This window comes from Argiope bruennichi, chromosome 11 (assembly GCF_947563725.1).
Source record: "Argiope bruennichi chromosome 11, qqArgBrue1.1, whole genome shotgun sequence".
NCBI classification, from domain to species: Eukaryota; Metazoa; Arthropoda; class Arachnida; order Araneae; family Araneidae; genus Argiope; species Argiope bruennichi.
In genome coordinates, this window is record NC_079161.1 from 58,609,261 (window position 1) to 58,626,774 (window position 17,514).

The window sequence follows — 17,514 nt, forward strand, 5'->3', positions numbered from 1 at the left end:
ATGCAAACTGAATTCTTAACTAAATGCATTCGTTTATTTAAAAAATTCGATGTAAAAAAAAAAAAAAACTGTGGCAGAATGTTTTGAACATAGACGGATAGACATGCATTTTGTTTCAAAAAAGAATTGTAAATATTTTTATTTATAAATTGGATTATTTTGTATTTTAATACTTTATAAAACTCTATTTATAATAAAAAATATGAATAAAAATAAAATGGAAAATATATTCGGATTTCGATATATCACATAAATATGAAATAAATGAATAATTCTGAGATAAATTTCTTCAATTCAATCTTAAATTTCAGAAGAAATCTTTTTTTAAAAAAAGGAAGAAAGAAAAGAAAAGAACAGCTGTTGCAAAATTTAACTCAAAACTTAGAGCAAATTTGTAACCAATCTGATTACTAAAAATGCATTACTTTGGAAATGATATTATAAAAAAAAAAGCCACAAAATTCAAAAAGTATTGGATAAAATGATTTGGTGTCTGACAAAATAAATAAATAAAAGGATCTCGTATATAATGTCACAATTGATAGTAACTCGATTAATAAGTATTCATCAAATAATAAACCAATTACAACGACAGAAAATTCCATTGTATTTAAAACTAATAGATACAGTGAGTCAAAGAGTCATTAAATGTTAAATGTGTATCTAAATGCAATTAAATTTTTTTAAGTTTTATAATACTTTATTTTTATAATAATGCTAATGATTCAGCAATTTATTTAATATCGAAAAAATAAATTTAAAAAAAAATATTTCTTTATTGAATTTTAATTGATTTTTTAATTGAAAAATTATCATAAATATTATTTTATTCATCAATATATAAATATTCACACCATATATACAGGGTGTTGCCGAATTCTCCCCATGTTTTCTGCGCCTCTATGTTTTCTGGTAATTTTTCATCTATTTAATGCCCATTATCCGTGCATTGAATTTGTCTTCCGAATTTGGCAACGCTATCTGCGAACATCGGAACTGATGTTGCAGCGATGTTTTCTGTTTCCTATTTTAGTTTTTCCTGAATATCTTTAAAACTCCCCAGTTTTCACACCATACGTTTATATCAAATTATAGACTATAAAATCCCTTACATTTCCAAGCTTTCATTTTTCCTCAAGTTTCAATATTTTTGCATTGGTTCTAAACTACGTTTTTGTTTTCAATAATTTACTACCCCCTCCCAGGCCATCAAACCCGCATGTTACCTACATGAAAAAAAACTCCTAAATGGGCTTTCACTTAAAAAAATTAATGCTTGAAACATAATTTGCTATTTTTTTATTAATTTTTTACAGTTTTCAACAGTTTTCGGACTCCCAATATTTTTGAGATTTTCGCCCCAATAAACGTCGTTAGGGATACTATGTTATAGAGTGATTCTTTATCCTCTTGATGCCTACTATCACCCCTCTGAATTTTTCGGTCAAATTCGGTAACACCCTGTACATATATAAGATTTGTTTTCCAAGAAAATAATTCCCTTTTAGAAATTGATGGTCCGTTTAATTTTATGGAAAGGGAAATCAAATGATTATTTCAAAAAAATATTATATATGCAAATTAATCCATATTATTTATTTTATGTAATAGAAAAATATTAATAAACATTTCGATAGATTTAAAACAAAATATTCGATTTAATTAGCTCCATCAAACAATCCGAATTAAATTAGCATTATTACTGAATCGAATTAATCTATTATTTATCTATCTGAAATTAATTCCAAATGTTTTATATCACTAATGGAAATTACACTGCTTAATGATGCAAATTAATAATAAAACACAATTCATTCTACCGAAATTGCTATGAGGGACTGACTACAGTAAGATTTGAGAAAACAAGCCTCTGAAGTCGTTTGCTGTTAAGAACTTCCTACTAGCAAACGATTAGTTACTTTCCTACTAGATAAATATCGCAAACGACAAGAGAAGAAGAAATGGGGTGATGTAGAGCCTAAATCATAATCCGCAACCCACCAAATGATATTACACTCCGCTTTCCTGAAAGGGGCAGCATCAACAGGAAAAAGTGGAGCCCAGAGCCATCTTATCGTCCGCTAACGCGGAGAGTTCATTCCCCGCTCGCTCGGAGCAACACCTCCTCGTTCTTCTCCTGCCTCCAAGCAGTCTGACTGCCCTTGCTACTCAACCGCCACCCCTCACGCTATCGTTTGGCAGAATGCCAGCCCCTACCTCTCTTTCCTCCGCTAAATACGTCAGAGCCTTTTAAATTTCGACCTTGCAGTGCAGTGAATGTATGCTCTGAACAACCTTCGTTCAGTTTCAGATTAACTCACCCTAGGTTACTTATTTTCTTTTGATGTTTTTTTTAAAACTATAACCGCAACAGTGGGGAGAGGGGGTCATAGGTCAAAAATAGTTGGACGATATTACACAGGTGGCGTGCGCAAGAGATAGCTGTTTCTAAAGTTTGGTAGATGTTTTTTTCTAATAGCATTTTTTGCTATTGGTTTTGTTTTCTTTATTCTTAGAAGTATACTTACATCTAAAACTAAGTTGTTACAATTTTTTTTCAGACAATCAACGTTTATTTTCTACCCGCAAAAATATGCGTTATCAAACTAACAGCTACAATTTATGATGTTTTATTTATTTATTTTACAAAATCCTTCTCCGAAAAAAATTATGCATATCAAACGATCGTTTGTCCATAATTGTTGACAATATTTTCACTTTAGGAAAAATTAAAATTATGACAGTAATTTCAAGATATGATTTGAAATCTGGCAAGAATTTTTAAGATTTATGATAGGATAGGTTTTTTTAAAATATTTTTTTTGGGGGGAGAGGGGGATTGTGAAATGGTAAGTTTGCTGATGTTTTTACGAGTTTGATCTGTAACTGAATTAGGAGAAGATACTTTTACCCATCTATCTGTTTCGGAAACTGAAATAGTAAAATATTGACAGAATAAACAAAGATATTTATGCTTATGTTCTTCGTATCTCTCCTGAATTATAGAGGCAAAATCGTTGTATTAAAAATATAAAACAAAAACCGTGTAAATGTATTGATTTTAAAACACGTTTATTTAATCAAAATTATTTTATGTTTATAAAGATAAAATTTCATAATCGAATTTTCACTCCTTTTCTGATATGCTAGAGATGTTAAACGTTTTATTTCGTATATTTTCGATGACAATGCACTGTTTTAATATTTTCAGAAAGCTATTAGTTATCAGATTAATTTAATCACATTTGGGTTTCATAACCCGTTAGTGAATTCGAGAAAAGTATTATTTCAAGATTTCATAATAAGTATAATATTGAATTCAAAATGCACAAACCAATTGTACTGGATTGGCATTTAAAAAATAAAATTATAATAATAATTTCCAGAAAACAATGTCCTTGGAGAAAGAAATTTGATTACCTTGAATCTGAAAAGAAATATAATACGCAGAGTGTTTCAAAACAGTACAGAATTTGAATATCAGTGATATAAGAAAGCAAATCATTCTTACAAGACAATGTGAAGCAGCAAATCCATGGAGGAAGGGGTGGTCACTGCAAGGAGCACTTTACCAATTAATAAGATAAAATTAAGGAAAAAAAAAAAAGATTCAACAGCCCAATTGCATGAGTAAAAGTACGCGAAGCGGGTACCGCTTAGGATGGCAAGGCCTTTGAATAATTAATTTAAAAACCCCAAAGCTTTGTTCCTGGTATCGCGCTTTATTTATTACTGTTTTTATATTGATACGGATGTATTATTCCGGAAATCATGATATGCGCATTGCGAATTTTTACTCCAATAACTTTTGGCGTATACTGTTCTCAAAAATCGAACTGATGGATGAATTTCCGTAACAGTACATAAAATTTCATCCAGTTGGACTTTTTCAGCAGAGAGGAAAAGTTCAAAAGGCGCAATAAGGCGAAATAATAGCCATTCTACTCCAAAACACAACACGAAAGAAGAGTTCACAAGAACAGCAGTCGCAGCAAGCAATAACACATAAGCAAAATAACACTCCAGAAGAATATTTCATTCATTTACGGGCCTAAGCTCAACTCCACTAACCCTATACGTCTGTGCGCCTCTACTTTTATAGCTCCTACGCTGATTCATCAAACATTCTAGAACTGAGCTTGAAATTCAAGTACGAATGGAAAACCAAGATGTGCGAATATTCGGAGACCTTCATTTTTTTTTTTTTTTTTTTTTTTTTTTAATCATGTCGTCAAATGGCCGCCAAGAATAGGGGTCATTTACACAGCATCCATTCAATAGTTATTCAAATATCTGTAAAACCCTCTTTCTTACTATGAAGCTAACTACACAGGGAAGTAATATTACAGATTCGTAACAATACCTGACTACTCCCCCCACTTTAACTGGGAACATTCGAAATATGGGGATGCGTGTATGTCGATTAGTGCTCACTTCCCCACTGAGCATAGAGATGGTGTGAAATTGAATTACTTCCTAACAATGACGGCACATACTTCCTGCCAGAGGGGTTGGTGGAAGGACTCAACCATAATTTTCACCTTATTTCTATCGAGATGACGGTCATTCATTTTTTCCGAATGCCTTCGGTAGGGAGGGTAAAACTCCGATGTGACTACTATGTGCATTCTTTATTTTTATTTATTTAATTCCCTGACAAACAGGCACCTATAATGGTCATCATTTGGGCTTTCCACTCTATTCTCTTTTATAAAAATTATTGATTTCCCTTGCCTGATCTATAAAGTTTGTCTAATAGTTTTTTTTACACACTGTATAATTATCATTATTGAATTTGGAAAAAAGTAATACGGTAGTAACATATATTGTTAATACTTCTTTCTCCACTAATACTTTTATTTCCATTTTTGCGATTTTATAAATTTCAGTCTTGTCCATCTGTGTATGTATTACTTATTTCTCGCTAGCACCAACGCGCAAAAGTGGATAAAAAGTAGGAGATAATAGGCATTCACCAGTGGTCAAGACTGAAAGAGGGTCCTTAGTTATTACAAATTATTTTATAATAATTTGTAATAGCCCTATTTTATAATAATTACTTTTATAATAATTTTTACATATAAATTTTTATATAGCCGCTATTTTATTATAAATTTGTTGGATTCGAAATTTCCTAATTATTAGCAAAAATAAATAAACTGATTATAAAAATTCGAAAATACAAAAATTATTAATATAACAATTTAAAAATTATTTTTAGTATTCATTTTTTATCGCATTTGAGAATTTTGTATTTTGAGTCACATGGCTCATTGAACGTCGAGTTAATAACAGTTATTTCATAAATCTGTAATTTTGATAAGAAACGGCAATATTTTCTTTCATGGATATATAACCGCTATTTTATAATAAATTTATTGTGTTTGAAAATTACTAATTATCAGAAAAATTAATAAACTCATTGTAGAAATTTGAAAATATAAAAATTATTTTTATCGTCCATTTTTTTATTGCATTTGTGAATTTTGTAAAGACGAAAATAACAGTTATTTAATCAACCTGTAATAATATAAAGTAATTTTGATAAGAAACGGCAATATTTTCTTTCATTGAATAAATCTTTAGAATCACAGAATAATATATTATTTATGCACAATTAAGGAACTCAAAGTTTCTTTATTATTAACAAAAATTAATTTAATGAATTACAGAAATCAAAAAAATATATAAATTATTAATAAAAATATTAATAATGATTAAAAGTAGTCGTTTTTTATTTTTCGTTTTTAAACAATATAACTAAAAAATTTCAAACAATATGTGTGGCACTTACAGAGGGTCCCAAAATATTCAACGATAGGGATCTCCAAAATATTTAATCTACCCACTTTAATTAACTTTCCTAGCTGTGCGTCTGGTTTATACTGTGTTCCATAATAAAATTTTGAAAATTTTAACTTCAAAGAAATTGAATAGAACCCCGATTGGGAACAAAATCATAACTATTTAAAAAGGGTTAGACAGCGATTTTGTTACTAGTTAAACCGGTTTTTAGAAGATTATTAGTTTTTTTTATAAGCTCGCTTAGGCGATTTACTACGAAAAACAAGTTAAAACGTATCATTATAACGATCCTTCAAAAATGATTCTTTTACGGGTGCGTGGGGGAAAGGGAGATATGAGAAAAAAATATTCATAATATAAAATCATAAAAATACATCTTCTAAACAGTGGCATAGGGAGGAAGCAATGATTCGTGACATGAAAAATAGTACTATTTTGTCAATCGGTGCACTCCATCAATTTTTGATATTATTTGGACAATCAGGAAATTAAAAAAAATATGTCGCCCTTAATTATAACGGTGTATCAGAAACATGAATCAAATATATTGTAAGAAATAAAATAAAATCATCGTTTCATATCGTTTGGTTGTTTATTCAACCTAATTTATCTTTAAAATAGCATTTTATCTCCTATTATCTAATTTAAATTATTTCATGAATGTAAAAATACAATTTTGTAACCGATTCATCCATTTATTTCCTGGATTGTGAGAGTTTTGAAATTGCATTCATTTGTGCATTCTCGATAAAAATACACTATTAATTACTGATAAATTAAATTAAATTTTGATTTCATACTAAAGGCGCCATCTGGTATAAAAGTTAAGAAAAATGTATTCAATATTCCTTAGCATTAATACATTTTTTAAAAAGAAAATTTGCAAATAAAAATGAAGTTTCAAGAACTGATGTAATTAAATTTATTTTTATTTTTTACGTACTGACAACATGCATTTTGATTAAATGCTAGTATATATATATATATATATATATATATATATATATATATATATATATATATATATATATATATATATATATATATATAAATTTTTCAACAATAAATCCACACCATAAATGTTGACATATCGATAAAAGTCAAGTGTCGATAAATCCTCATTAACAGCACATCGATGAAGGATCACGTCATGGCAAGCCATATCTTAATATTTTTCAACAGTCAGTCGACACTATAAAAACGGACATGTCGATAAATGCCAACTGGCGACAAATCATCATTAATATAACGTCGATAGAAGTCGAAATATTGGCTAATGATTACTTTAAATTGTAGGTGCTTCAGAGATAGTGTATGTTAAATGTGACATGGGGAGTTAAACTTCCTGCGATTGGTGTGGCGTGAAAATTTGAAGAAATGGTGCTAGTTGAGGTATCACCTAATTGTCTGACCAAATTCGACTTGTGTCCAAGAATATTCCTCGTGTCGCTTCAAAATCAGACAATTAATTACATTAAACTAATCCAAAATTATTTAATTTTATTTTCTATTAGTGAAATGAATCTAAAGATGATTTTTATAATTGAGAAATAAATAAATTTAAATTTTTTAAAAAATAGTTTTTTTTCTCCATTTTTATTAGTGCATTATGCACCATATGTTATTATATTAATTATTTCCATTTTATTTATTTTTGAAATTAATTAATTCTTAAATTTACTATCAAATAGCAACATTATCTCAGAATCAAAAATTAATTTAATGAATGATTAACCAACAATTTTGAAAGCGTTAAAATAGTGCATTTACTATCGAGAACACACAAGTGTATTTAATTTCAAAATTTTTACACATTACGAAGGGAATGCAAAAAAAATTACATCTCTGCATTATGAAATAAATCGTTAAATTAAAGTCAGTTTTGTAAACAGAATGCAAGAGGGTAAGCGATTTATGATGTTTTGAAATAAATACCTGATCAAACCATAACCTCTATTCAAGCTTTGATTGGTCCATCCGTTACTTTTATTTAATACTCTGGTAAAGAGTTCTCTGCAGCTGTGGTCTTTGCATTTACTCCCTATTATAAGAATGATTTATTTTTGTCTGTCTTGTCTATTTAAGTTTGTCTCCCAATTTTTTATTCATTCTGTAATAGTCATTGATGTCACAGAATCGAAAGAAAATGATCTGTATTTTGTATATCAGTCGCTCCATCTAATTATTAAACATTTTATTAAAATTTTCAGTACTATTGTATTATAAAAGTTAAATCAATCATCGTAACAGAAAAATAACTATTAAACTATTATAACTATTTGTACAACTAATTAATAGCAAGGGAAACAGAAAAATAACTATGACTGTATTTTATTCATCGTTTCTTTCATAGAGTCTAACAATCAAATCCCTTGGAAGTGCTTCATATTAGTAACTTTAAAAGTTATCGTTAAATAACTATTATAATTAATTGTTATCTTTGAAATAATAAAATAAATTAACTGCATATCATTCATCAATGTTAGAAGGAACTTCGTTCAATTGGGTAATCAAACCCATAGATTATTTGCTACATTGATGAATTAAAAAAAAAGAAGACTTTAATTATTTTTTTCACAACCAAAAGTACAATACTACTAGTTAGTTTCAGTTTCGTTTTGATAGTCAAGAGAAACAATTCCGATTAACTCGCCATCGATTGATGACTTCATACCCTATCCCTTCCTCACTCACTCCCACCCCCCACAGACCCCCTCACACACCTGAATCCCGACGGAATCACCCCCACCGTCAACTAGCGACACACAACGGAGCAAATTCTCACTGCAGCGGCGGCGGCGGCGGCAGCGACATTGAAAAACCGAATGGAAAAGTCCCTACCCTCTCTCCCCGCCAGTAGTAGAATCGTCCACACAGCTTCCGTCTGTGACGTCACACGCCGGTTGAGTAAGTCCTCTCCCTAGCGCGCATTTGCACTGCTAGCGATCAGATGGACGCGAAACACCGTCGCGGGTGCAGCTCTTTGAACACCCCTCGCACCCGGCTGGACTTAGCACTCCCCCTATACGGTATATATCCAACAGCATCCACTGATTTTCCATCAGAGTGAATTCGCGTCTTGTAGCTGCAAGATGTGTCGCCTGTAGTAGTTAGTTAACTGCTGTGGTGTTGCCAGTTTGAATGAATGAAATTAGTTGATGTTTAATGTGGAACTTGGAAGAGTGTGTTAGTAGTAGCTGCAAATTGTTCTTCGGACCACGGCAGCGATTGCTGTACCTGTGGTTGGCCAAAACTGTGATTCTTCTACTAGTTTTACTCTGCGATGCTAAGATATTTAACGCACAAACTTCGCACTCAGTCACTAAATGAAAGCGAAGCGTACCATGTCAAGGTAAGAGTTTGTTTTTATTCATACCATTGGAATGGTAGTCCCGTGGATAGGACTTCGGTTTTTGTTCGGAACGAATGAAGATTTTTTTTAACATAAAAAAACAAGCGATAAACTTTATTAAATTTTTCTGCATAAAAGCTAACAATATTTTTTATTAGGTTTGCTTTTATATAAAAAACAAACGGCAAACTTTATTAATTTTTCTAATGGAAAAGAATGCGATAAAATTGATTTTTAAAATTGCTTCATTGTGAACAATGCATAAAAAAAGTCTTCGAAATGCTGCGGATCGGATTATGCATAATTTCTTCCCATCTCCGCAATATTCTCTTATAATTATTATTAAAACTAATTTATTAGTTCGCTTTACGCCATAAAATGCGGTTCTGTATTTTTTTATTTTAATCAATAGAGTTTAAAATATAAGAAAGAAAGAAAAAAAAATAGTGGATCAAATATATTACGAACAGTTTATCTTTAAAGTATAAATTAAAGTTGCAATATTTTATATGGATGCATGCGTTTCGATGCAATGAGCTGTAATCATTTGGCATTTTTAACATTTTACTGATTTTATTTCAAAATTTTCATTAAATAGGGTTTTTGAATTATCTGGAAAAGCCGCTACATTTTTTGAAAAACACATGATTAAAATAAACTTGGTTTCAACAACTTGTTTCTATGAAAATTCGGCTTTTCACTCTTAAAATATTCCGAAATCATCGTACAAAGAGTATTACTCATTTATTAGAGGTCTTTCCGCTTTAATTTATTATAGACGACTGCTATATAATTGTTATAGCAGTGTTTTAAAGAAAAATTCTGGAAGATTGAACTTTTAAATGTTTTGTTTCACTTTAAAAGTTTGTTATTAAAGGATTTTAATAATCGATTTGCAATTATTCGATAAAGCGTCTGCTATTTAATTGTTCTGAAAGAACTAATTATAATTTTGGATTCCAACTTTCGGAATTTTTGCCGTAGATGGCATATATGTAAAAAAAGAATCAGGATTCTAGTATAACTTTTATGCTTCGAAAAAGAACTAGTTTGCATTTTATTGTATTTACATAGTTGTATATGTTGCATAGTAAATATGCAACTAAAGCAGCAAAAATGCAGAAGGGAGCGGGTAGTTTCAGATCAATTGGAACATTTTGAAGATTTAATGTTTCGGCCGTTTTGGGCGCCGGTATCGATTTATCGAGTTCCTGATGTCTTGACTGCTGTAAATCTGTCGATAAATCCTTTTATTCTTCATTTCGTATCGTCCGAAATCGTTGGTTAAATGGCGAGCATAAGCGATGACATCCATCAAGAGCGTTATCGTCTGCTTTTTCTTAATGATGGAAGTGAAACGAATTAAGTTGCGATTGCCTCCACAGCAAGAGGAAATTGAATGTTGCTAGAATACTTAGTTTCTGTTAGTGTTTTAAAGTCATTTAATGCTTGTCGCTTAAACCTCATACCTTGTTCGTTTTCATCGGATTTAAGATTAAAAAAGGAAAATTATCTTTCGTTTCATTTCTGAAGGGAATTTGCGGATCAAAAATTATTTACTTCCATAAACGTCGATGAGATTTAAGTAATGTCAGTTGTAACTGGATTATAACTTTTCCGTCTAATGTCACATAAGGAAAATTTCGAAGGTCTCCCAATTTTTTTCTGTTCTGGAGACCTTGTGATTTAATTGCCCTTGCTGCATAATTAATTATCATTTGCTTTCTTTTTTGGAGCTTCTTGTATCCGTATTCTCTTAATTTCCATATTTTAATAGAACTACTATTCTTTACCACTATCATCATGCTAGTTTTTTTGTATCTGCATTCGAATTTTCCATCTCCTTAAAGAAATGCACACGTGCAAGTTGTTCCATCTTTAGGACTACGGATGCATAATTTTTAACGTAATTAATCGTTTTTTAACTGATTATAGAATTAATATTGAAGATGAATATAATTGAAATTCATCGTGTTTGGATTTTTGATTTGTTAGCTTGGCAATCTACTCTCCTTAATAAGTTTTATTCAACAATTTCAAGATAATTTCGTGAATTTGCAAATAGCTCTGTGGTTTTTTTCTGTTTATTTCACGGTGATTTTGGGTCCGTGAAATGTTTTTTCCGGATTGTAAGGATAGGATTGCTACATATTTAATTAAAATTAGAAATATTATTCGTTTTGAAAGTTTTAAATTTGTCATACTTGGAAACTCGTCCTATTATGACAAAAACTGGAAACTCGTCCTATTCTTTTAATTATCTTTTATAAAAACGAGTTTAAAATTTTGATTCAACAACGATATTTCATTATTTGGGATAATCTGACGATATCTATTCGTTCTTTTGCGTTTTGGTTTTGTTCAGAATTTAGTTATCAGAACTTTAAATTAAATATATTAAATTTTTTCTTCCATGTCGTGTTTAAATTTATTTAAAGGTTTATCTTAGCCTGAGTTGCTTATTATCTTATCAACTGATTATGATAAAGCACCCTAAGCGTTTTTCTTTTTTTAAAACTTCTGTACTACCGTATTAAAGTTTAAAGAAGTTGGAAATCGTTGAGATTTGATTTATTCTTAAATAAAAAAATTTGTAGGGTGGTTTTTTTTTTTTTTTTTTTTTTGCCTTCAATCTAGCGTGGAATAGCTCACTGCAAATTTAGTTTCAAAGAAAATTTTATCTTTGCAGTTATACATATTGTTAGTTGTTTTTTTTTTTGCATTGATTTAATGATCTTTCGATTACTTTGCGATTATTTCATCAATAAAATTTATAAATCATGCATTTTTTTTAGGAAACAATACATCATCGCTCGTCTGTTGACATAGAAGAAAAAAATTTCACAAAGGAAAACTATATTCTCGCAGATAAAAAAAAATAAAACAAAACCGGTCGAAAGCACACATTTTATTTTGTTCAATTCGCTGGATATTGAATTGACTGAATAGCTTTTAAATTGATACAATGAGAGATCCTTTATTAAAATAGCCTGCATCTTGCACAAAATGGATGAATTTATATAAATAGCAATCAACGATGTGCGAAAAGCCTATTTGTTTGGCAAACGAGTTTTAAATTTAGTTTTTCCATGAAACTCGCTGAGTAATCGGCCAGCCATGGATAGTTTGTCCTAATGTCTTTTTTACGGGAGCGTAACCGCTATGCTGCCGTGATGTCACTTTAACTGATTCAACCTTTCGCAATGATAATTGCATTACTAACTGGTGTGTTTATGTTGTCAAATCATCGTTACGGGTTCTAAACCGTATTCTGTAATGCGATGCGATATGACAGGAAAGGACGTTCATGTTGGTAGTAATATTTGTCTCGTAATTTTAAAATTGGGAAAGTAATTCGGTCGGTAGTAATTGGCAACGATTAGAGCTCAGAGCTGCGTTTGATTTTAAGAATCTTTAAGCCTCACAATAATGAACTAGAATTCAGATGGAAAGTTTTAATGGGTAGTATGTTTTTGTGAGAATGATTTTATGGTTCTTTAGAATTTTAATAGTGATATAATAAAGCATGCGGAAAATGTATAGGATTGTTAAGATATTTACAAATTGAATTGATTCTTTTTTGAAATGGTGCATTTAAAGATAAATATTTGTGACACGATGCCAAAATGGCTTTTCGAATTAAGTAATGACAGTTATGAATTGTCGAATATAATCGTTTCATGCTATGAATTATTTTAGAAGCTTTTTCCAAAGTGGTCAGATTTTTGTATAAATTTATTTTCTATATCGACGTGTTAAAATGTCTTTCAATTATTGAGCGTAAAAATACATTTTATTTAATGAGTTGAACTTTCAGATTTTGAAAGCTTTTATCGAAGTTTATATGATCGATGACTTTCATATACTTGAAAAAAAAAATAGTTCAAAGAGAAGTAATGGAAATTAATTAATATTTCATGTTTTATTAATTCAAAGAATTTCTTGTAAAACTATTTTTTATAAAACGAGTAAATCAGAATCTAAAACAGGTTAGAAAAAAGAAATCGTATATATTTTTTTCTAATGGAATACTATATTCTATTGAATTTCCGACCCTACCTGTTGTGTACATTTAAAAACGGGAATTTTGCAACCGGCTAAATAGGTATATTAATATCATCTCCTTTCTTTCGCGTAGCATTGCTTTAGCTAATCAAAATGTCAAAATTAAATGATTTTACTGTATTATACCTGTCGAGTGCTTAGGATGTAATCATAAATATGTGCTGGTCAAATTTCTAAAGGATTTTTCTGGAATATTTAGTAATTGCAGAATGTTGATATGCGATTAAAATTGCGAACAATGAATTTTTTTAATTATTTGTATTATTTAAATTGGGGAAAAACTGTTTATCAAAGCTCTTTGGCGATAGATTGATATATTTGTCAATGGGTTTTTTAATCGCTTATTTTCATAATATTCGTACTATGAGACAAGTATAATTTTCTTAAAGTATTTTCATATTACTTGCAAAATAGTTAATTCGAACAGTTTAATTTAATTGTAAAGTTTACTGCGAGTTAACTTGATTATTTTTAACTTAGCATTTATTTCATTGTCAGCCGTTTTAGACGGATTTAATTAATTGTTAGAAAGAACTTTATAAAATTTTTATTTGAAATATGGCATCATTTTATATCATTCGGTGATCATTATTCCATCGCATGCGTTAAACTATAATATGTCGCTAGATACGCAGTCTTTGCAAATATATATGCTATAATCCGCTTGAATCGAGTTTTGCAGAAAATACTCAGACAAAATTTAATTTTGTTTTCGGAGGAATTTTCTAATGTAATTCCTCGAAAAGTTGCAAACGATTTTTTTAAATATATAATTCAGTAATCATAATTGAATATTTGAATCGTAATCGTTAAATTCATCGCATTTAATGCAGGAATATTTTAATAAATCTACGTGCTTTTTCGATTTAAAATAATATTTGTTTTTTTTTTAAGTATTTTAATCTTTTGAGTACTATTGAGTTTGCTATGATTAACTATTATCTGTTACATACTATAGTTGTATAAATTAACAAAAATTTGAAATTGCCAATTTCCATACATATTTGAATATTTCATTTGTTTTTCTTGCAAGACTAATTTGTGATCCAAATTAATCTTGCTGTTTTTTAGATTTATGCTATTTTAAAATGCTTTATTTACAACAAATTTATGAAAATTCGAGTAATTGCAGTTTTTGTGAACTATCTTGGTTACATTGCTCGTTTGTACGTCTTTTTCAGTTTAAAAAAAATTTATGTCGCAGAAATTCGGTAGTATGATCTAAAATCATTGGACTTTAGATTCAAATTAATTTTCACAACATTTAAAACAATCAAATTTTTCTAAGCGAAATTAAAATGCATGAAAACATTGAATTTAAATATAATTCTTATTTCAATGGATTGAAATAAAAATATCTAAAACATCGTATTTGGTAAGAATGATTATATTTAATTATACGCGCTGTGATGAAGTTGGTGAACGAAGATAATCTGTAGTTACTGAAGTTATTGTAGTAAAAGTGTATAGTAATTTTTACATATTCAGTTAGATAAAAAATTTTAAAGTTAAAAAAAATTAAATTTTATTCTTTATTTATTAAAATAATTTTGTAATCTCAATGAAAAATAAATCTGTACTATTATAAAATTGTATTATTTATGTAAGTTTATCATTTTTCGGTACAAAATTTGACAGTATATCCCTCTGGTTTAGTAAGCCTTTTTCCTTGAAGGGTTATTAACATGTTTGCTGCTTTGATTCGGTCCACTATCTAATATGTTTAGATTTTTTTCTCTTAATTGCAGTATATAAAAAAAAATGTATATTTGAATAATTGGTGTGGATCACATGTGATTCACGCTGTAAACACCATATTAAAACAAGTAGAAATAAAACATAGGCGTGTTCTATTCTCTTCAAATTCCTCATAGGCTGAGATCACGAATATAGGTGACGCGGTACTCAACATTTTAAAACGATTTTATCGTATTGGACAGATTGTACATTTGTTGAATAATTATGCTTTACACAGGACTTCCAACCATTTGAAAAGACACTGTTGTTCTAGTGGTAAAGTTCGTAGATCGCCGGTTGAAAATTTAAGACCTGATCTGCTAGTTTTCTAAACCTTGTTTGTGTTGCTACATAGTCGCGGCCCAACGATTTCACGATGATATGACGTGGAAGTTTCAAGAGCGCGCTACCGGTTTTTTTACCCCTAATCGAATCATTATTTAAAAATGCGAGGTCCATTCGTAAAAATCATTTGGAGTCTTTCTCGGATTCTCTCTAATAAACTTGGTATGCCATAGAATATCTTGCATGGTATTGACGTAAATAGTTACAGAATATTAACTTTTGGCGCGGATTTAGCAATTTTACGGAATCTGTTTAGTCATCGGCTAGATATTTGGCGATTAATCCCAGACATGCAGTTAATAGCATCCAAGAATCGAATTTGTGTTTTGGCACGTTTTTCACAACGGTTTGCAACAAAAATGTGACACAAAACTGCATTTGTAGTCACATATCTTGCACTAAATTTGATATATTTAAGTCATTGCATTTTTGAATTATTGCATTTACATGTTTCTGAAAGTACAGACCGACAGACGGTCAACCCGCTGATAGATTTGGCTCAAAATTTGACAGGTGTCTACACTATAGATATTAAATCTGTTTATATATCTAGCTCTCCTTGATTTTTAATTATCGTGTTAACTTATATTCAAACAGCTGGACAGACGGACTTGCTCTGAACAGATTTTACTCAAAATTTGATAAAACCTGCAAATATGGTGTAAAGACGTATACCAAATTCCAACAGTCGAGCCCGAAGGCTTTTTGAGTATCTTTGTCACTGACGGACGAAAATTTTCCAAAAATGTGTTTTTCGAACTCGGGCAGATCTGAAAAATGGAGATTCGTCAAAAACTCATGTTCGAAATTTTTTTGACGTTTACTGTACCTTCTCTATACTACGTATACGAGAAAATAAAAAAAGTTAACCTTTATATACCTTCAAAATTAGATATTTATCCACATTAGGGTTAATCGACGGCAAAGTTCTTAAAAAGAAGTTCCATTCAGTGTAGAATTTGATACGAGTTGAGCACGCCTACGTTTAGTTTGTATCTCCTTGTTTTAAGACGTTGTTCACCGTACGAATCGCCTACGATTCACATTATTGTAATTAAATTCTCTTCTCTCTATATAAAGAGATAGTAAGTTAGTAACCATCTTTTAGATAATACTTCCGAACCACAAGATTGAATCATGGTCACGAACGTGTTAATATAACTCAATAAAAAATAAATCTGACGAAATGAGAAAAGGGCCAGAATTATTTTTTTTAAAGAAGCTAAAATCTTGATGTCGGGGGGAAATCAAAAGTCCACCGCGTATTTTAACTGTGTCATAGATTATCGCAGCTTAATTTATTTCTTGCTAGAATCTACTATAACGTCGCCATGATTTGGTAATATATTCTCGGGATTGTAATCGGAAGATAGTAAATTCAATACCCGATTCAACGAAGGATATAGGACCGTAGTAGCTTGCTAATAAGGTTTCTATTTCAGGACCGTTGAGTTCTAAGTAACTCCGAAACCACTCCACAAAAATTGCTGTAACCCCCGCTTGTACGTAACCATACTTACAACTCTATAACCATGCAGATTGAACCGTTGAGGTTAAATGTACTTCCTTCGTGTATAAAGCGGAAGCTTAAAGAGGTGGTTCCGATGTGGTTGTCGTTCTCGTCATTTACTTGCGTTTCAAAACTGTGAAGTCCTTTCCGAAATGAACCTTGTGTTACTTTAAAACTGGATGCAAATCGAACCAAAATCCACTATGGATTTGCGTATACTAGGGGGTTAGAATATATGTATATTAATGTGAGGAGATTTAACACATTCTTTTGGTATGGTGTGAAAATTTAGAGAACGGAATACCCAAGCAAGTGTTGTCCACGCTTTTAGTCGAGATTTATTACCACAGGTTCGTTCCAAAATATGCCAAAACGATTAGGTTTTTCTACTTCCAGGTTTTATTATTGAGTCCATGCTTTTATTTTCGTAAAATAGTACTTATGGTAAAATTTAATAGAATATTGGTATTTCTGCATTTTGCAGTTTATGCTTTGCAAATTAATTAGTTAATGACGCTATGATGATTATTAGCTTCCAAAATCTACTTAATTTCTAATGGAAATGTGGCAATTACAGGCTTATGTTGCTTTATAATTTCCAATATTTTCTCGTATTAACCTGATTTAGGATTTATAAACTAGAAAAATGCGTGTTTCATGAGAACTACTCAGCTAAATTTTATAATACATTTAAATCCTA

General features: G+C 30.2%; 1 protein-coding gene across 2 annotated transcripts in view; it reads left to right on the forward strand.

Annotated features, from left to right (window-relative positions):
* Positions 1–8,729: 8,729 nt before the first annotated feature.
* Positions 8,730–17,514, forward strand: part of LOC129956912 (uncharacterized) — a 143,062-nt gene continuing 134,277 nt past the window's right edge. Inside the window, exon 1 of one of the 2 annotated variants that reach the window (XM_056068940.1) lies at positions 8,730–9,157. In XM_056068940.1, coding sequence (XP_055924915.1) covers positions 9,089–9,157 — 69 coding nt within the window. In that variant the 5' untranslated portion in view covers positions 8,730–9,088. The remainder of the gene's footprint in view (positions 9,158–17,514) is intronic. The other variant, XM_056068939.1, reaches the window with a different exon arrangement.